The sequence below is a fragment of the Eschrichtius robustus genome, chromosome 15, assembly GCF_028021215.1.
Source record: "Eschrichtius robustus isolate mEscRob2 chromosome 15, mEscRob2.pri, whole genome shotgun sequence".
NCBI lineage: Eukaryota > Metazoa > Chordata > Mammalia > Artiodactyla > Eschrichtiidae > Eschrichtius > Eschrichtius robustus.
The window spans coordinates 95,809,955-95,830,375 of record NC_090838.1 but is presented as its reverse complement, the minus strand read 5'-3'; the positions used below and the strand labels follow the sequence as shown (position 1 = coordinate 95,830,375).

At 51.7% G+C, this 20,421-nt stretch overlaps 1 protein-coding gene across 4 annotated transcripts in view; it reads right to left on the bottom strand.

Moving 5' to 3' along the window:
* Positions 1 to 20,421, bottom strand: part of SH3RF3 (SH3 domain containing ring finger 3) — a 215,298-nt gene that overhangs the window by 29,391 nt on the left and 165,486 nt on the right. For all 4 annotated transcript variants that reach the window (XM_068564637.1, XM_068564638.1, XM_068564640.1 and 1 more), the window contains one exon: positions 15,577 to 15,836. In XM_068564637.1, coding sequence (XP_068420738.1) covers positions 15,577 to 15,836 — 260 coding nt within the window. The remainder of the gene's footprint in view (positions 1 to 15,576; positions 15,837 to 20,421) is intronic.

The following is a 20,421-nucleotide window of genomic DNA, read 5'->3' as shown; positions in this document are numbered from 1 at the left end:
ACAATCCTCAGAAAATATTTGCAAATTAAACAACAGACAAAGGATTACAGACAAAGGATTAATCTTCAAAATATACAAACAGCTCATGGAGCTCAATATCAAAATAACAAACAATCCAATTAAAAAATGGGCAGAAGACCTAGATACACATTTCACCAAGGAAGACATACAGATGGCCAAGAGGCACATGCAAAGATGCTCAACATCATTAATTATTAGAGAAATGCAAATCAAAACTACAATGAGGTATCACCTCATGCCGGTCAGAATGGCCATTTTCAAAAAATCCAGAAACAATAAATGCTGGAACGGGTGTGGTGAAAAGGGAACCCTCCTGCACTGTTGGTGGGAATGTAAATTGATACAACCACTATGGAAAACAGTATGGAGGTTCCTTAAAAAACTAAAAATAGAACTACCATATGACCCAGCAATCCCACTACTGGGCATATACCCTGAGAAAACCGTAATTCAAAAAGAGTCACGTACCGCAATGTTCATTGCAGCTCTATTTACAATAGCCAGGACATGGAAGCCACCTAAGTGTCCATCGACAGATGAATGGATAAAGAAGATGTGGCACATATATACAATGGAATATTACTCTGCCATAAAAAGGGACGAAATTGAGTTATTTGTAGTGAGGTGGATGGACCTAGAGTCTGTCATACAGAGTGAAGTAAGTCAGAAAGAGAAAAACAAATACCGTACGCTAACACATATATACGAAATGTAAAAGAAAAAAGGTTCTGATGAATCTAGGGGCAGGACAGGAATAAAGACGCAGACATAGAGAATGGACTTGAGGACACAGGGTGGGAGGGGGAAGCTGGGGCAAAGTGAGAGTAGCATCGACATATATACACTATCGAATGTAAAATAGTTGGCTAGTGGGAAGCAGCTGCATAGCACTGGGAGATCAACTCGGTGCTTTGCAATGACCTAGAGGGGTGGGATAAGGAGGATGGGAGGGAGGCTCAAGAGGGAGGGGATATAGGGACATATGTATACATATGGCTGATTCACTTTGGTGTACAACAGAAACTAACACAGTATTGTGAAGCAATTATACTCCAATAAAGATCTATTAAAAAAAAAAGACCAGTAAAATTGATAAGCCTCTAGGTAAGCAAACTAAGAAAAAAAAGAGAGAAGACACAAATTACTAATGTCAAAAATGAAAAACCCTATGGATAGGAAAAGGTAATAAAGAAATTACAAATCATTTTATGCTCACAAATTTGATAAGCTAGATGAAATAGACCAATTCGTTGAAAGACACAAAGTGCCAGATCTTGCACAAGAAGAAATAGGCAATCTAAACAGGCCACTATCCATTAAAGAAATGGAATCAACAATTAATAACCTCCCAAAATAGCACCAGCCCAGATGGGTTTGCTGGTGAATTCCAGCAAACATTTAAGGAATAATGATGTCAATTCTCTACAATCACTTCCAGAAGATGAAAGCAGAAGGAATATTTCCTAACTCATCCTATGAGGCCAGCATCATCCTAATGCCAAAACGAGACCAAAAAAATCACAAGAAAACTACAGATCAATACTTCTCATGATTATAAATGCAAAAATCCACAACAAAGTATTAGCAGATAGAATCCAACAATGTTTAAAAAGAATTATATACCACAACCAAGTGGGGTTTATCTCAGGTATGCAAGGTTGATTCACAGCTCAAAAATAAATTAATGCAATCCATCACATCAACAGCTAAAGAAGAAAAATCACATGATCATATCAATAGATACAGAAAAAAAATTTGACCAAAATCCATCATGATAAAAACTCTCAGCAAACTAGGAATAGAGGGAAATTTCCTCAACGTGAAAAGGAACATTTACAGAAAACTTTAAGCTAACATATTTAATGGTGAGAAACTAGCAGCTTTTCTGCTAAGATTAGGAACAAGTTGAGGATGTCCCTTCTCACTACTACTCTTCAACATCATACTCGAAGTCCTAGCTAACACTAAATCAAGAAAAGGAAATAAAAGGTATACAGGTTGGGAAGGAAGTAATACAATCATCTTTGTTCACAGATGACATGATTGCCTACATAGAAAATTTCAAAGAATTCATACACACACACACACATAAGACTCCTGGAACTAATACACATTATGGCAAGTTTGCAGGATCCAACATTAATATAAAAATGTTAATTGCTTTCCTATATACCAGCAATGAACAACTGCATTTTGAAATCAAAAACACAATATTATTTACAGTAGCACCTCCAAAAGTGAAATACTTAGATATAAATTTAACAAATTATGTACAAGGTCTAAAAGAGGAAAGCTAGAAAATTCTGGTAAATGAAATCAAAGAAGAACTACATAAATGGACAGACAGTCCCTGTTCAGGGCTAGGAAGATTCAGTACTGTCAAGATGTCCATTCTTCCCTACTTGATACACAGATTCAACACAATCTTAACCAATATTCCAGTAAGTTATTTTGTGGATGTTTGCAAAGTGATTCTAAATTTTACATGGAGAGGCAAAAGACCCAGAATAGCCAACACAATATTGAAAGAGAAGAGCAAAGTTTTAGGACATACTACCAATATCAAGACTTACTATAAAGCTACAGTAAGCAAGATGAATTGTATTGGCAAAAGAAAAAGATCAATGGAACAAAACAGAGCACCCCAAAATAGACCTGTACAAATATAGTTAACTTATCTTTGCTAAAGTAACAAAGGCAATAACACAATGGAGAAAAGATAGTCTTTTCAACAGAGGGTACAGGAACGACTGGACATCCACATACAAAAAAAAAAAAAAAAAAGAAAAGCAAGAATTTAGGCACACACCTTATACTCAAAAGGGCTCATAGACTTAAATGCTTAAATGTAAAATGCAAAACTATAAGCCTCTTAGAGGATAATGTAGGAGAAATTTTAGATGACATTGGGTTTGATGATGACTTTTGGATACAACACTAAAGGCTTTCAAACCATGAAAGAAAAAAATTGATAAACTGGACTTCAATAAAATGAAAAACTTCTGCTCTGCAAAAGACACTGTGAAGAGAATGAGAAGACAAGCCACCAACTGGGAGAAAATATTTGCAAAACACAATTATGATAAAAGTATACAAAGAACTCTTAAAATGCAACAATAAGAAAATAAACAACCTGATTAAAAAGTGGGCAAAAGATCTGAACACCTCACCAAAGAGATATACAGAAGGCAAATAAGCATATGAAAAGATGTCCAATATCATATGTCATCGTGGAACTGCAAGCTAAAACAACAAAGAGATACCGCAGCACGCCTATTAGAATCATGAAAATCCAGAGCACTGACAACATCAAATACTGGTGAGGATGTAGAGCAACAGGAACTCTCCTTCATTGTTGGCAGGAATGCAGAATAGTGCAGCCACTTTGGAAGACAGTTTTGACAGTTACAAAACTAAACATGCTCTTACCATATGATTCAGCAATCACACACCTTGGTATTCACCCATGTGAGCTGAAAACTTATGTCTACACAAAAACCTGCACACAATGTTTACATCATCTTCATTTTTAATAGCCAAAACTTGGAAACAACCAAGAATCCCTCAGTAGGTGAATGGATAAACTGTGATCCACCCAGACAATGAAATATTATTCTGTGCTAAGAAGAAGTGAGTTATCCAGCCATGAAAAGACACGGAGGAACCTGAAATGCATGTTACTAAATGACAGAAGCCAATCTGAAAAGGGTCACGTAGTATGATTCCAACTCTGTGACATTCTGGAAAAGGCAAAACCATCGGGACAGTTAAAAGGATCAGTGGTTGCCAGGGGTTAGGGGGAGGAGGGATGAACAGACGGAGCACAGAGGATTTTTAGGGCAGTGAAATTATTCTGTATGATACTATATTGATGAAAACACGTCATTATATATTTGCCCAAACGCATAGAATGACCCTCTGTAAACTGTGGACTGTGGGTGCCCATGGAGGTTCACTGACTGTGGCAGATGTCCCACCTGGGGGGATGCCGTGCATGGGAACAGGTGAGGGTCTGTGGGAAATCTCTGCACCCTCTGCTCCAGAATCCAGAGAGGCCCACTAGGCATTGTGTCTCATTTTTGGCTGTCTCAGTTTTGCAGCCACTTATCCTTCACCTTACAAGGGGTATCTCGACATGCTCCACACACTGGACCCTAGAAATTTCACTGAGGGGGAAGAACCCTGAATTTTTGTTGGATTTATTTTCTACCCTCTGACATGCAATTGTCTTCCTGTAAGTCTGGAGTAGGTGCTCCTTCTCTCTCAGTAGGTCCAACCAGCATAATCACCAATGAAATGGACCAGTATGATAGTTTATGGAAGGGAAAGTGATCAAGATCCCTCAGAACTAACCTATGACTGAGGGCTGGAGAGTTGACATACCCCTCAACAGAGGGGTAGGACAGCAGAGGTGTGTTGCTGACCTCGCTAGGTAAAAGCAAACCACTGCTGGTGGGCCTCAGGGATGGGGTGGAGAAAAGAGCATTTGCCAGATCAAGAGCTGCAAAGCAGGGACCAGGAGATGTGTTAATTTGCTCAAGCAATGAAACCACATCTGGTTCAGCAGCTGCAATTGGGGTCACCACCTGGTTAAGCTTAAGATAGTCCACCGTCACCCTCCAAGACCCAGCTGTCTTCAGCACAGGCCAAATCGGAGGGCTGAACGGGGAGGTGGTGGGAGTCACCATCCTGCATCTTTCGAGCCCTTGGTGGTGGCACTGACCCCTGCAATCCCTCCAGGAATGCCCTATTTCTTTGGTTCACTGTTTTCCCAAGTAGAGGCAGCTCCAGTGGCTTCCACTTGGTCTTTCCCGCCATAACAGCCCTCACTCCACCGGTCAGGGAACCAGTGTGGGATCCCACCAGCTGCTGAGCACGTGTAGTCCAATGATGCATTCTGCACCTGGGCGGTGGGGGGGGGGGGGACACAGAAAGGGTCTGCGGACCCACTGGACCCACGTGAGAGGGACCTGTGCTAACCCTCCACTGATCAGTTGGCCTCCATGACGCCCTGCTCTGACTGGGGGGCCACGGTGGCATTTGGGGTCCCCTGGAATTTGTGTCAGTTCAGAGCCCGTGTCCGATTATTTCCTTTTCTCCAATGTGCGGCCACCCTGGTAAAAAGCTGCAGGTTCTTTTGGGAAAGGCAGGGAAAGATTAACAGTATAAATCGTTGGCAATGTAGTGGGGTCCTTCCTCAAGGGGACCTGGCTTCCCCTTCACTGAAGGGGTTCTGGGTCTGGAAGTCTGAGAACTGACCGCGGGGCCGTGACTCTGTCTTTGTGACCCAGGCCAGACTTCTGCTCACTAGACCCAGAGCTCTGCTGCTGACACGGGTGGAGCCTGAATGCCATCGCCTGCTCAGCTGCTTCTCTCCTGGGGCACCAGGGTCCATCACCCAATGCCGTGGGTTTCTTCTGATGGATGGTTTGACGCTGCTGCCCACTGTGGGAACTGTGCCCGCCTTGTCCTTGGCAAGTAACCACTGCCCCAGATCCAATCACCCTGTTGCTTTCTGGTTTCCTAATTCGTGCCCAGCTATCACTGTGGGGTCTGGCCTACGCAGGGCAGCAATCACAGAGCCCTCCTCACAAATCCCTTCTCTCCGTCCTGGGTGGGTGGGCAGGTCTTATGAGATAAACCCACGAGGACTCCAACCTCCCTCTCTGCCTCTGCCATGAGCCACGGCAGCTCTGGCATTTCAGCCTAATTTGCTGCATGTCACCTTCTGGTCCATGTTTCAGCCGAACAACCAACCAAACAGAGCCTTTCTAATCCCTTTAGGTGAGTCCAGGGCAGGCCGTAGGGTTTGGGAGCAAAGCCCTGCCAGCCTCTTCAAATAACTACTCTCCTCTTGAGAAACAGCTCTTGGCTGCTACTGGGCCTTAGCAGAGACTGGACGCTTGACCACGGGTCACCACGGTACCATGTGACCAAGCTGCCTATCATGAACTGGCTGTTATCTGACCCACAAGGCCATAAACTTGGATGTGCACAGCAGCAGTTTACCACCAGATGGAAGTGATAAATATGTGATCAGGCCCTGAGGGCACAAGGAAGCAGGCCCTGAGGGCACAAGGCCCAAGCAGTCCCTGAGGGCACAAGGAAGTCACATGAAGAAGTGGCCCAAGGGCCCATGGTCCCCACCCCTGCTACACTGCCTTCTCTCCCAGCCTGAACCTAGCCTCCTGGGGAAGTTCATTCCCTACAATCAGTAACAGAGGAAGTGAAGCCTCGGGCCAGTTTACAGCTGGTTCTGCACGGTATGCGGGCAGTCCTTGAGAGTGGACGGCTGCAGCTTGACAGCCCCTTCTGGGACGTCCCTGAAGGACAAGGTGAAGGGCAGTCCTCCCAGGGGACAGGATCTCAGGCCATGCATCTGCTTGTGCGCTTTGACTGGAAGAAGCAATGGCTGGACTGTGTGATTATAAACTGAGTCACGGGCTGTGGCCAGTGGTTTGGCTGGACCGTCAGGGACTTGGAAGGAACATGGTGGAAAATTGGTGACAAGGAGGTGTGGGAAAGTGGTTTGTGGACAGACCTCTCCGAATGGGCAGAAAATACAGAGATACATTTGTGTCCCATGTGGATGTTCACAAGGGCGACCTCGGCAGGGAAGGGTTTCCATGACCCGTCCTGTGGACACCAGTCAGCCTCTTTCCGCAGCCAGTCCTGTCAAAGTGGCCGTGGCGGCAGGGATGGAGATGACGTGTAGGCTCATTATCATGGGCGTCCACTCACCAAGGCCTCCCCGGCTGTGGCCACTGCCAAGTGTCCAGTCTGCCAGCAGCAGAGACCAGCACTGAGCCCCTGACACAGCCCATCCTCTGGGTGGTCAGCCAGCTCCCCGGCGGCAGGCTGGTTTCACTGGACCACTTCCACCACGGAAGGGGCAGCGTTTAGTTCCCACCGAAACAGCCACTTGTTCTGGATATGGAGCTGCCTTCCCCGCGTGCAGTGCTTCTGCCGAAACTAACCCCTGTGGACTTATGCAATGCCTTAATCACCCGCACGGTATCCCACACAGCACTGCTTCTGATCAAAGAACTCACTTCACAGAAAACGAAGCGTGTCAGTGGGCCCCTGCTCATGGAGTTCACCAGTCTCACCGTGCTCCTACAGTCCAGAAGAAGCCAGCCTGACAGAGAGGTGGAGTGGCCTTTTGAAGATCTGGTTCCAGGACCCACGAGTCTGGATCCAGGAGACCCCACGGGGCGTCTCAGTGTCACCACGCCCTGTGCTCAAGGTCAGTGGGAAACAAAGGCTGACGGCCGTTGTTTCCCCAGGCAGGCAGGACCGTTGACGACCCAGACCCTTCAGGAACGGAGCCCTGAGTCACCACCAGGTCAGAAGCACGGCAGCCGAGCTGCTTGCTGAGGGCGAAGGGGAGACGGAGCGGGTTGGGGGAGAAGGTGGATACAGAGACCAGGGCTGTAGTCGGCATGACGGTTTCCTCTTTGTTCTGTTAGGAATATGGCTGTGTGTGTAGGTGCACCTGTACGATATCCTTGTTTCTTCACTCTCCCATCCCTCATGATGGAACATCAGCGGTGCTGACTTTACAGCGCAGCGTTTCAGTTACAGGACACCAAGGAGGAGCGCGAGCGTCACGGAGGACTTGGCGTGCTCCCTGGGGAGGGTCGCGCGTTTCAGTGGCTCACAGCGCAGTGGTCTCACGCACGTCAGCAGAAGCGAGCTCCGCCGCTGACTGTATGTGCAGACAAAGCTGGGTCACAGAGTTGGGCCCGGGTGCCAAGCTGACGAGGGTGGATTGCGATGGTCCGTCTGCGCGGCAGCTTGGCCAGGCTGTGCGGCCAGCGGTCAACCGCTCGTCTGGATGCTGTGGGGAAGGCACGTCGCAGACGTGATTCACTCCCACAACCAGGGCCTTTAGGGAAGGGGGCGCCTTAGAGCGTGCGCCTCGATGGTCTGGGTGGCCAGTGTCAGCGGTCGAGGGCCTGGAGGGCAAGCAAGGTTTCCTAGGGAAGACCTTCTGCCTTGAGACGGTGTGTCAACTCCAGCCTACGTCCCTGCCTGTCGGCCCCAAGGTCCCAGCTTCCAGCCTCCCCGATCGTCGTTAGAGCCAGGCCCCCAGATGAGTATTTCCACCTGCACCTCTCTCTCCTATTGGTTCTGCTTCTCTGCAGAACTCTGACTGAACAAACCAATAATTAATTTTTTAGTCGTTAGCAGAAGACGTTATTCCCATCTTAGTATTAAACAAGCTGAAATCTTTGGGATTTGTTTAAGGTGATAAAAAGTGAGGCCGTGAGGACCTCCCTGGTGGCGCAGTGGTTAAGAATCCACCTGCCAATGCAGGGGACACGGACTCGAGCCCTGGTCCAGGAAGATGCCACATGCCGTGGAGCAACTGAGCCCACGAGCCACAACTACGCAGCCTGCACTCTGGAGCTGACTCAATCTGCATGACAGACTGGAAAAAAATCTCCCACGTCTTTATGAGGACACAGTGATCACGGAAGGCGGCTCCAGTGGTGGAATTCCGCACAAGAGAATCCAACCTGAGGTGGGATCACCCGTGGCCACTCGGACACACTGGACGCCCACCTTACACACCACCAGCGAGCTCTCGTGGCTGCCCTGGGTGTCCAGGTGTGAAATCCCCCCCCATCCTGATTAGTTACAGCAACTTCTGCCCTCTGGGGAGAGCTACAGAACGGCTATTACAGGTGATTCACAAATTCTTTTCCATTTCTAGAGTTTATTGCTATTTTAAAAATGAATTTTGGTTTATTGTTTTGCAGCAGAAACCCAATTTCTGACTGGAATAGTTTTCTTGGGCGCCATCCATCCTTCATGCTAAATGTCAGGTGTGAAACTGACAACTTTAAAAAAACCCTTTCTACCCGTGTTTCTTGGTGGACACAGGAAATGGAGCCTCCGGTGAGGAGATGAACATGTACCATTTCACAAACAGAATGCCAACTAACCTGGCTTCATCCCGAGTAGCCTACGTGTCTCGATTTGGCAACATTAAGTGTGCTTTTTCTGAAACTGCAAAATCAAATCCCCTTTTAATTTTTCCTTAGAAGCCTTGGGGATACAAGTTTTATTTCTGTATCTATCCCACAATTCTTATGGGATCTGGCCTTCAATGAACTATCAAATTCCTAAGAATAATCTCTCATAGTTTTGTCCAAATACCTGTGCTAAGCATGTATGAGATTAACTCACTTCCCCCCTCCAAACCCCAGGGTGGGAGATGCCATCGTGCCATCTTACTGATGGGGAAACCGCGGCAGAGGAAGCTCGCCCGAGTCCCCACAGCAGGCTGCCTCACCGCCATACTCATTCATCCACTTGTGCCTTCTTTCTCCAAATTCAGGTTTCACTGGTTATGTAGTAGTTTTGGCTCCTGCTTCCTCCCCCATCCTCCGCTGTACCCTGAACACCTGGGCACCCAGAAGGAGAAGCTGCCCAACAGGGCAGAGGAGAGGGTGTGGGCCCTCACTGGCCAACAGGGCCTGGCTTTACGCCCAGTGGTTACTAGATGCCTGACCTTGGGCCCTCATGGGCACATCTGTGCCCTGAAAGGCTCACCAGCACCGCACCAAGCGGAGACCCAGAAGTAGCTGGATTGAGTCTCAGCCCAGGACAAAGGCCAGGGGCAGTAAAAGGAGAACTGGGGGTGGCCAGGCCTTCCTGGGAGAGAGCAAAGGAGAAGGTCCCGGGCTGCCTCTGAGTTCTCTGCTGACCCAGGAGGCCCCATCCTGTCCCACTCAGGGCCTGTGCCCTTGTCACAGGGAGGGACGCTCCAGTGGCATATCCCCTCCAAAAATAAGTCGCCTGCAAAACCTCTGATGTTGCTGTTTTGACAGCTGGGATTCGTGCTTTCAGGATGGGCTCATTTTCTGTCTGAAGGTGACTCATCCACCACATGCCAGCTCTCCTCCTCCCACAGAGGGCAGTCCAGCCACAGGGAGTCGAGGGGAAGGCCTGAAGTCGCCGGGGCTCCAGCGGCCCAGGGCATTCAGCAAAGGGCCCTCTGCCCCGCCAGGGCGCCAACCCCAGCGCCGGTGCAGGCTGCCCAGCACGCGTGTCCCCGGGAGGACGCAGGCTTCCATCGACCACAGCTGACCGGATGACGGCCAGACTTCTCAGCGACTCATTCATGAAGCGGATGGGGTTCCCAAAGCCCTTGAGAACGTGCCACCTGGGCCGTGGGCTCAGCGGAGCTTCACGCGTAATCTGATTCCACTGCAGCCACACCTGAGGCGCAGCACTGATTGCAGGGCTCCCCGTGTTTGGGCCTGTCCTCCCCCAGGAGATCAGTGTGAGGACGGGGCCTGCAGTGGACTCCAGTCCTGGTGCGGTCAGACCCGGCCCACTCCCCCCGGGTTTAACGTCTGCAGGACGCCTCCCCCACCCCCGCTGGTGGGGCTGGCGGGGCTGAAGCAGCCAGCGTGTGAGGCGGGAAGGCACTGCCTGTCTCAAAGCTGGAAACACGCTGGCAGTGACTGATACATTGGTTACAGAGCGACGGCAGCCCCCTCCCAGTCCACATGTTAGGAACAGCACAGGCAACGGCTTGCTTAGTGCAGTGAGGCTCAGTGGGGGAAACAAATTCACAAACCAGTGGTTCTTCGCTTTAGGGAAAGCTGCCTGGTTGTTCTAAGAGCTTCATCTTCAAGATTTCTTCAGATTGCACAGTCCTGAGTTTTCACTAAATGTATCATTGTAACCCTCCCATCGTATATACACACACTTTGAATCGGGGGGTGTGGTTAATAAAGGACCGTTCCCCTGCACTCCCATTTCCACGAGGTCCCAACGGCAGGCAGGCCCGCCTGCTACTCTCCTGGCTGTCAGCCCAAACCCGTCCCCCGGAGACTTAGCCACAAAGGCCACACCTTGTGAGTGGGCTCGGTTGAGCGGTTCACTACTGTGGGGCCCCCTACAGCTGCACTCGAGTCGTGCGGAACCAGAAGGCAGACAGCCCAGCTCACAGGCCCCTTTCCTGGGCTGACCTCAGGGCCTCCTGCCAGCAGTTACCCTGGACTTCTCACCCCTCAACTCCTGGACGAGCCAAAAACACCGGAGGTCACGGCCTCATGGGGATGGGGGGGCCACCAAAGTCAGCGCCCTGGATCCCAGACGGCACTGAGACCAGAGTTAGGCTGGCTCCACTGCCAATGCTCTGTGACCCCAGGCAAGTGCCAGCACCTCTGAGCCTCAGGAGGATCACCAAAAATGAACATTTTAATGCAAACATCTTTAGAGGCTCTTTCCAGTTCCAATACGCTATTGCTTTGCGAAACGGAAACTCGCTCATCCATCAGCAGAAAGTTAACTTTCTTCTGACCCATAAAGTAAAGAATTTCCCACAAGTCACGTGAGTGAAACTCTCCTGGCAGCAGTTTTTCTGACACTCGTCAGTCAACAAATGTCACCAGGCCTTCTATGCACTCAGCACCCTCCAGGATCTGCCAGTCAGAGCCCTGAGACTATCTGAACTAAGTTTTAAATCAGGACTGAGCACAAAACAACAGACGCCCCCAAATACGCAGACCCCTCCTGTGTGCTGGACCTGCCGACCTCCTGCTGCGTGTCCTACTCTGTCTAAAAGCACACTGGTCCAAACCCACTAAGCTGGTTTCGTAACGCATGATGGGTTGTTTCAAACTCGGGGCCACAAGGAAGACCCTCAGCACGCTGGTGCCACGGAGAGCACGGCCAGAGCCAGGCTCCAGCGGGAGGTCAGCGGGAAGGTGAGGATGCAGGGGCGGAGGGGGCGGTGAGGGTCCTTGGTCAGGCCTGGCCCCCGACAACTCCAGCCGGGCAGCCGCGCTGACTTGAGCCGCCTGCCGCCCCCCCAGTGGCTCTTGGGCTCCCCCACTTCAGGCCACCTCCTCTGGCCCTCGCTCGGCTACAGCTCCCAGGAGGCCTCCCAGTCCCAAGGCGCCCCTGCTCCCCGTCCTCAGGCCTGCAGAGTCCACGTGCCCGTCCTGGACTCCGCCTGCCCCCTCGCCGTCGGCCCAGTGCCCAGCGCTCTGCCTGGCCCGGTGCCCGCCATGTGACAAACAGACAAGCGAGTGGGGAGTGACGTCCAGCTGGCCGGCCAGGAGGGCTCTAGCGCCAGATGCTCTCAGCTGCAGGGCGACCGCGAGCTGCTTCCACCTTCCTGGGGGCCCAGGACTCCCCTTTCTGATGACTTTCCCTGGAGTCACCCCGAGGGATAAGGATCCCCGCCACCTGGTGCTAATGAGCTCATAAAACCTCAAAGACAGGAAACAGCCGCTGAGGGACATGAGAGGTGAAATCTGGTAGTTGTTCCAAGCACAAAATAGATTTTCTAAGTGCAAAAGGGTTAACTGAAATCCTACAGAGCACCTTCTTAAAAGGCTTCCAAGATTTGGTCCCTGCTCTGCGATTTCTGGGTGCCACAAAGATGACCCCAAAAGTAGGATCCCTCCTTCAGAAGCACTAGATCCAAGTCCTTCAACGGGAAGATATGACTCCCACCTGCTGCACCTTCCGAAGACGAAACCTCCCTGTCTCCACTCCTGGGGTCTTCCCCACACCCTGGGGGGCCTCTAATCCTTCCACCCCTGGGGGCTGGGGGATCCTGCACTTGACGGCTGCACCGAGGGTCTGCTTCAGACTGGCAGCTTCGAAGTACATGTACTTCCAGGTCTCCTCGGAAGCACGGGCCCCTCCCATCCAGGGCCACCCCAGGCAGGCCCATCCCCAAGCAGAACAGATGCCTGGCCGGGCCAAGGGACTCAGGTTCTGGGAGAGTCTCCGGTGCTGGATCAGAACCAGCCCACCCAGGCCCCCCGGTTCCACACTCCGCCCTGCATTCTGGGTCCTCATCCCTGTGGATGCAGCCCGTGGAGCTGCTCTGTGCCGGCGGCCTGGCCGCAGGGCAGGCCCTGCAGGGAGCGGGTGCGACCAGGCCGGGGGGCGGGAAGAGCGCTGGGAGAGCGGCTGGGGGGCGCACACGCTGGCTCAGGGCCCTCCTGCCAGCACGTGAGTCTCTCTGACCCCCACCCCCGGGGGCCGAGCAGGGCCCACGTGCAGGGCCCGCCTGGAGCAGGGCTGACAGCCCCGACCCCCAGGGGCACAGCTAGCGACGCCCGCCTGCCAGGGACGGCCAGCAGCACCTCCACATGCAGGGCCGCCGCGCTCGGAGGGCCGGATGGAATTTCAGCGGAGCTCGGCACTGGGAACGCGGGCGCTGAGGTTCAGGTCCTTGCGGACGGTGCGGGTGGAGCTCACTGCCTTTTCCTGAGGAAAATTCAGTAACAGAAACGGCCTGGAGAATACTGCCAATTACCTTAAAAAAGCCTTTTGCCGTAATTAAACACGTGTGCACCTAGGATGGGCTCACCCAGGGATAGACGGGAAGCAGCCCGCCGCGCTCTCAGGGGGTGCAATCTGCGGCTCTGGTCTCAGAGGGGCAGGGTCAGCCCAGGGCCCCGCGGACAGGCCCCCGGCGCCCAGCTTGCCCCGGCTTCTCTCCAACGGCCGCCGCCAGCCCTGCTGCCAGAAACGGCAGCTGCGGCGCTTTGCGCTTCACTCTAAATTGGGAAAAATTCAGCTGGGGGTGCAGGAGGGAAAACACCCACAGGTGCCTTTTCAGACCGGTGCTTCTTCTCGCTGTGTCTGAGAAGTGAGAAAAGCAAGCCACACAGACGACGTGCTTGTCTCCCAGCTTTGACGCTGCCGGTCACGGCTGCCCCTGCGGACACCTGCCCGCTTCCTGCCACCAGATCCACGTCACCTCTGCCGGGAGCACAGCGGGAACCCCACACTCCCAGCACGGCTGGCACAGGCTGCTGCCTGGCCGACCCGAGCCGCCTGAGCTGAGGTGACGCGGCCGTTCCTCGTTAGGCGGGAGCTGCTGGCGGAGCATGGGCCTTGAGCGAAGCCAAGCGCCCCTAAGAGCGGAGCCAGTGACCACGGAGGAGGGCGGAGGGGTATCACTCCCCACGAGGCCCCCAAACACCCGACCCCGCTCAGGCAGCAGCCCCGTCTCTTTCACAAACTAGAAGGGGGGAACTTGTTCACAAACTAGAAGGAGGGAACTTGCGGCCAAGAACCAGAATCGGTCACGGAGCTACCACGGCGCTTCCCTTTCTGAGTCAGAGGCCCCAGGGAGCTTGTCTTCAGGAAGGTCGTCCAAGTGAGAGGGTGGGACCACCTGCCCTCCTGGGGAGACCTGGCTACGTCTCCCGCCCAGGCAGCGAGGTGGGAGAAGTGGACCACGACGGGTGATCTTCAAGCAGACGTGGACGCAAAACACAAGAGCAAAGAGTCCCTTCATGCCCAGGCACCTGCCGGTCTCAGGAGGAGGCAGCCGTCATGGCCGAGACGGAGGCCTCTCCCTCTCCAGGGAGCGTGGGGAGAGCATCCCTCTGGACCAGGGGACAGGTGGTGAGGAGGCCTGAGCATCCCTGTGAGGTGCCTGGGCCCTGAGAGCACAGGGTGGTGAGGGGTGGGTGTGCCTCTGGGGTCCCAGGCAGACAGCCTGAGCCATCTGGATTGGGTACCGTCCCCGACAGAGAGGAGAGGCTGCCATCTAGGTCGAGGGGCACACTCTAATCAAAGGCTGGCTTTACAGTGAGAGGTTTGAAAACATCCACAGACCATGGCAAAGCCAAGAGAGAGTGAGAACAAGCCGCTTCGAGAACAAGGCCAATAAAGGGAGTGGCCCCTGCCGGGGACCCAGCCCACTCTCCAGCACAGCCCGGGCAGCGCCGAGGCCTGACCACCCGACACGTCTCACTGGCTTTGGATGTGAAAGAGGCAAAACAGCTCATCAACAATTTTTTATACAGATCGTATGGTAAAATGACAACGTTTCTGGATATTCAGTCTAATAGAGTATACCACTAAAATGAACTCCACGTTTTATCTTATTTTTAAATTGTTTTAACTTTCAAAAATGTGACTTACTGGAAGACTGTAAGTTACATATGTGGCTTGAATTATGGTTTCATGGGACAGCACTGACTTAGAAATCTGGACTCTCGTGCTGGCTCACCTGAGGTCTAGCTGGTGGCAATGGAGGCAAGCTCCCTGGACTCGGATTTCTTTCCGAAATCAGCCCAACTTCCTTCACTGCTAAAGAAGAGCTGAAATGCCATCCACACCCACTAGGAGGCTGGCCTCCTCCTCTGGCTGCTGGCCCGTGGCTGAGCGGGTTGTGCTGCACGAGGACGGCACACTGAGGGAGAAGGCCCTGCTCACATGGCACGTGAGTAGATCCGTGGATTTGTTCTTAGAGGTCCTGGCACTTGGCAGAAGGTGGCTAATCCCAGCAAAGTGAGTAGTTTACAATGACTTTGCAACAGGAGGAACGAAGCATCTTGAGGGGGCACTTTTTCTCATGTGCGAGAAAACCAGCTGGGCTCCGGTCAGCCCTCCCCGAACCTGCGGTCACCGGAGCGCCACCGCTTTGCTGGCTTGGCCTCCCTCTGTGTCACGCGCCCGGTGCCCACACGCGAGCCTTAATTTACAAAACGAGATTGGCGTCTGATGCCCAAGAGGGACAACCAGCCGGGCCCGGGCCGCCCAGGGTGGGCCACTTACCCTTTCGCTTCTCCTCTCGTCGGGTCTACCTCCTGCGCTGGTGGGGCTGGGTGCCGACCGGCCGCCCGCAGGGCCCGCTCCGGCCTCCCCATTGAGGTGGACGGCGCTGACGTTGGGAGGAGTGACGGCCGAGGCTGCCGACGTGAGCGGGACGGCTGGCCGGGGGCTGTGCTGCGGGGACCCCACGGCAGGCAGGCTCTGGGCGCGCAGGGGCGACACCGTGGTGGTGGGCCGGCCCTGGGCCTGGGCCGGGTGGGCAGCTGGGAGAGAGGGGCGGAGAGAGCAGGGGGAGGTGAGTCTGTAGCCGGCAGCGTGGGGGCCACGGCCCGCCCTCCACCCGCACCTCTGCTGAGTCTCCAGCCCCAGCTGCAGCCGCAGGCGGGGCAAGGAGGCCTCTGGGCAGCCGGCCGCCCCCGCCGCACCAGGAGCCTGGAGGCGGCCTCTGAGGCTGCCGCAAACGAGGCCCTTCCCAGTTTCTCCCGTCTTTGAACTGGTGTTCTCTGCTGTAAGGAACCAGTACGCTCGGGAGGGTTTCAGAACCACCCCGTTCGGCCCTTCGTAGACCTGAATCCCTGCAGGAGCCCGGAAGAGGCCCGGGGAGGCCCTGGGCTGCCGGGCACCGCTGCGCGTGAGAGGACCCCTGTGGACAGCGCGGCCCCGGTGGGCCTCCACCCGCAAGTGGAGCGGCCCAGCCCTCGGCCGCCACACCCGCTGCTCGAGCTGGCCGAGCGGGGGCGGTTGTGTGAGGATCCACGGACCGATGGCTCACCGTCCGTCTCCCCACTCCAGCGTGAGCTCCACGGGTGGGACTTTCGTGTCTAATTCACTAACGTATTCCAAACAGCTGGAACAGTGCCCGGCACGTAGTAGGTGCTTAATAAAATTCATTCGGAATGAACGAGTCTTTGAGAAAGGAGAACCCTGGCTAAAACATCTCTACAGATTTCCCAGAACTGAATGGTTGGAGAAGAAAACAACACTCCATGAGAGAGAGGCATGGCTCACAACACAGGCCTGTGGCAGGCTCGGAATCCACAGGCCTTCGGTACAATTCACCCTCAACCTCACCCGCCCGGCAGGACCCAGACACACGCGCCCGACCCGTTGCCCTGCTGGGCCTGCTGGTCAGTGACGTCAAAGCAGACGTGGGCTGTCTGAGGACTAGCGTGGCCACGCCGTTACTCCCAGTCTCTGCCCCTCCTCTCCTCTCTATCCCGTTGTTTCAGTAGCTCTGGAGCCCCCAGATCCCGCTACCCTGCACAGGTCCACTCTGCCTCCAGGACCAAGGTCCAGTGGTGCTTTAAAGAGAGCAGGTGAATGAGTAAATGACCTACCTTATTGCCCACTCTGTCCTTTCCTTACTCTCAGGCTATCACTTCCCACTTCATGGATGGAACGGACGCTGGAGACTCCCCCAGCGTCAGGGCAACCTCTGTCCAGACCCAGCCCCTCAGCCTCCAGGGTGCAGGGTCCCACGGGGCGACCCTTCACCCTCACTGACAGCTCCCACACCCCATCTCTCCTGTCCTCAACTCCGCCCCTCCTATAACTGACTAACCAGCCCGAGGCCCTCCTCCCATACTCCCTCCTCTCTACCGGCACCTCCTTTCCTGCTGCCTTGGCCCCTAGGTGCTCGGAACAGTGTCCACATGGCCCTTCCTTCCTTTTCCCTCGACTCTCTGATGGGCCTGTGTTTGGTGTCTGCGCGTCCTCTGAGGCTTGACGGTTACGGTGAGTTTGGGTTTGCGTTTATGTCTGTGATTCCGCCTCACACGAGGGCCCATCTTCCGTCTGGGGGACCCTGCCGTGATCATCCTCGAGGATTCTCTCTCCCGGCCTCTGCTCTCTGCTTCTGAAAGTCGTGTTAGAAGTCATCTGGAGCTCGGCGTCCACCCCGTGTGTACTTTCTTCTCGTTTCGCCTCTGCTCCATCTCTGGACAAGCTCCTCTGCAGGGCTCCCGGTGTGGCCAAGTCCATCTCAGCTGTGTCCAGTCCAGAGCGTGTGTCACCCACAGAGGTTTCGTATTTAAATATATGTTTCCTTTCCAAAGTTTCAAGTTGCTTCTGTCCTATCCAGTGGTTTCTGATTCACATCCATCTACCTGCTGTTTTACTTTTCTTCTTCATAATACTATTTTTTCTTCCTTTTGTGGGATGGACATTATTCCTTCTTCTTCCTCTTGGAGGAGCTGAAATGTGCCGATTTCAAAGCCTTCTTCGGTTCTCCTGCCCGTTCTTCAGGCTGCTGGCTTCTGTGATGCAGGACTTTCCCACGAGCTGAGTGCAGGCTCGCCCTGAGCGTGAGTGTCTCGCTGCCCTGTTTCCCCTCTTTTATCCCCTTCTTGCAGTTTTGTTGCTGCTTCTGCCTGGCCTCTGGGACCTCCCCTCAGAACCAGGTGTAATCGGGTGGCTTGAGTCTGGTCCTGCAGGAAAGGTGCAGATCTAGCCCTCAGGCCAGAGCCAGACTCAGCTCCAAGTCCAGGTGGGGCTCCATTCCCTCCCTCATCCCAGGCAGGGGCTCCGTACTGACCACTCCCAGGAGGGGGCTCAGCCCTTAGACCAGTGCACCTGGCTTGGATCCCTGACGCCCTCCAGGGGCTGCCTGTCCATGTTCTCCTGCAGGAGGGGAAAGCCACCACCACCTGCTTCATCCCGGAACCCAGGAGGCCAGCATATCAACCCTCTCGTGTCCCATTTGTTTACATCCAGAGTTGCTTCTTTAAGTATCAAAAACCAACCAACCTCTCTGTGTTCACAGCAGAAGGGGGTGGGATTTCCACATGAATCACTCTTCCAGGCTTCCAGGAGTCCTCGACTCACTTCTGTCTCCTGAAATACGGTTTCTCACCCCATCATTCCATCAAATGTATCTGGACAAGATCAATTATGACTCCCCTGTCACCAAACTTAATGGGCACTTTTCTGTTTTCAGAAAAAGTATCTATTGATCTAGCCATTTCTCTTCACACCAATATCACATTGATCACTGTGGCTTTTTAATATGTCTTGAAATCAGTGTTAGCTTTCCAACTTTTTCTTTTCAAGGTTGTTTTAACTATTCTAGGTCCTCTGCATGCCTGTATGAATCTGGGAACCAGACTGTCAATTTCTACCAAAAAGTTGGGTGAGATCTTGATTGGTATTCCATTGAAGCTATAGGTCAGTTTTTGGCGAATAAACACCTTAACAATACTGTTTTCTCACTCCTGAATAAAGTATACCTCTCTACTTATTTAAGACTTCTTTCTTTCTTTAACTTGCAATATTTTGGAGTGTTCATTGTGCTGGTCTTACTCATCTTTTGTCAGATTTATTCCTAAGTAATTTATATTTTTGATGCTATTAAAATTGGTATCATTTTTTAAATGTCAATTTCCAATTATTCATTGCTGGTGTAGAGAAACAAAACTGACTTTTGTATATTGATCTTGTATCCTGTAACCTTGCTGAAACTAATTTATTGTCTCTAAAAAAATCTTTGTCTGTGTCTGTGTGTGTGTGACTGTGAATTCCTTAAGGTTCTCTATGTACAAGATCACGTCATCTGCAAACACAGATGGTCTTACTCTTTCCTTTCCCATCTCCACACCTCTTCTTCCTCTGCCTTGACTAACTGTTCTGGCTAGAATTTAACAGCACAATGTTGAATAGAACTGGTAAGAGTGGACATCCCTACCTTGACGCTGACCCTGGGGAAAGCTTTCAGTTTTTTCTTTTTTTAATTAATTTTATTTATTTTTGGCTGTGTTGGGTCCTCGTTGCTGCATCCGGGCTTCCTCTAGCTGCGGCGAGTGGTGGCTTCTCTTGTTGCAGAGCACAGGATCTAGGTGCGCGGGCTTCAGTAGTTGTGGCGCATGGGCTTAGTTGCTCTGCGGCGGCATGGGGGATCTTCCCAGACCAGGGCTCAAACCGGTGTCCCCTGCATTGGCAGGTGGATTCTTAATCATTGTGCCACCAGGGAAGTCCCAGCTTTTAGTTTCTCACCATTAAGTCTGAGGTTAGCTGTGGGTTTTCACATATACCCTTTATCAGGCTGAGAAGCTCACTTCTCTTTTCTCATTTTCTGAGAGTTTTAATATGCAGACGTGCACAGCGCAGCAAAAAAAACTTGAGTCATTTGATGCACATCTTTGTTCTGAATCCTACTCTGTCTAATTTATGTTGGATTTTGTCAAAATTTTTTTCCACATCTACTGAAATGATATTATGTTCATTTTTGAGTTTGTTAATACATTGAATTGTATTGACTGTCAAACATTAATCAAACCTTAAGTTCCTGGGATAAACTCTACTTGATCATGATGTATTATCCTTTTTACTTATCTCTGTATTTTACTTGCTAAAATTTTGCTGAGAACTTTTACACCTATGTTTTGAGTGATATTGGTCTGTAGTTTTACTTTTTAATGTCTTTGTCTGGTTTTGTTATGAGGGTAATGCTGGCTTCATGAAAGAGTTAGGAAGCATTCTCTCTTCTTTTCAATTTTCTGGAAGAGTTTCCGTAGAATTGTTATAATTCCTTCCTTAACCAATAGGTATAATTCATCAATGAAGCCACTTAGGCCTGGAGTTTTCTTTGTGAAAGGTTTTAAACTAATTCAATTTCTTTAATAAATAGAGGTCTATCCAGGTTTTTTAGTTCACCTTAAGTTATCAAATTGTGTCTTTTAAGAAATATATCCATTTTGTCTAATTTGTTAAGTTTATTGGCATAAAGTTTTTAAAAATAATAATCCCTTATCATTCTGTAGAATCTGAAGTGATGTCAGTTTTATTATCCATGGTATTGATAACTTGTGTATCTCTCTTTATTCTTTATCCATCTGTCTAGAGGTTTATCAATTC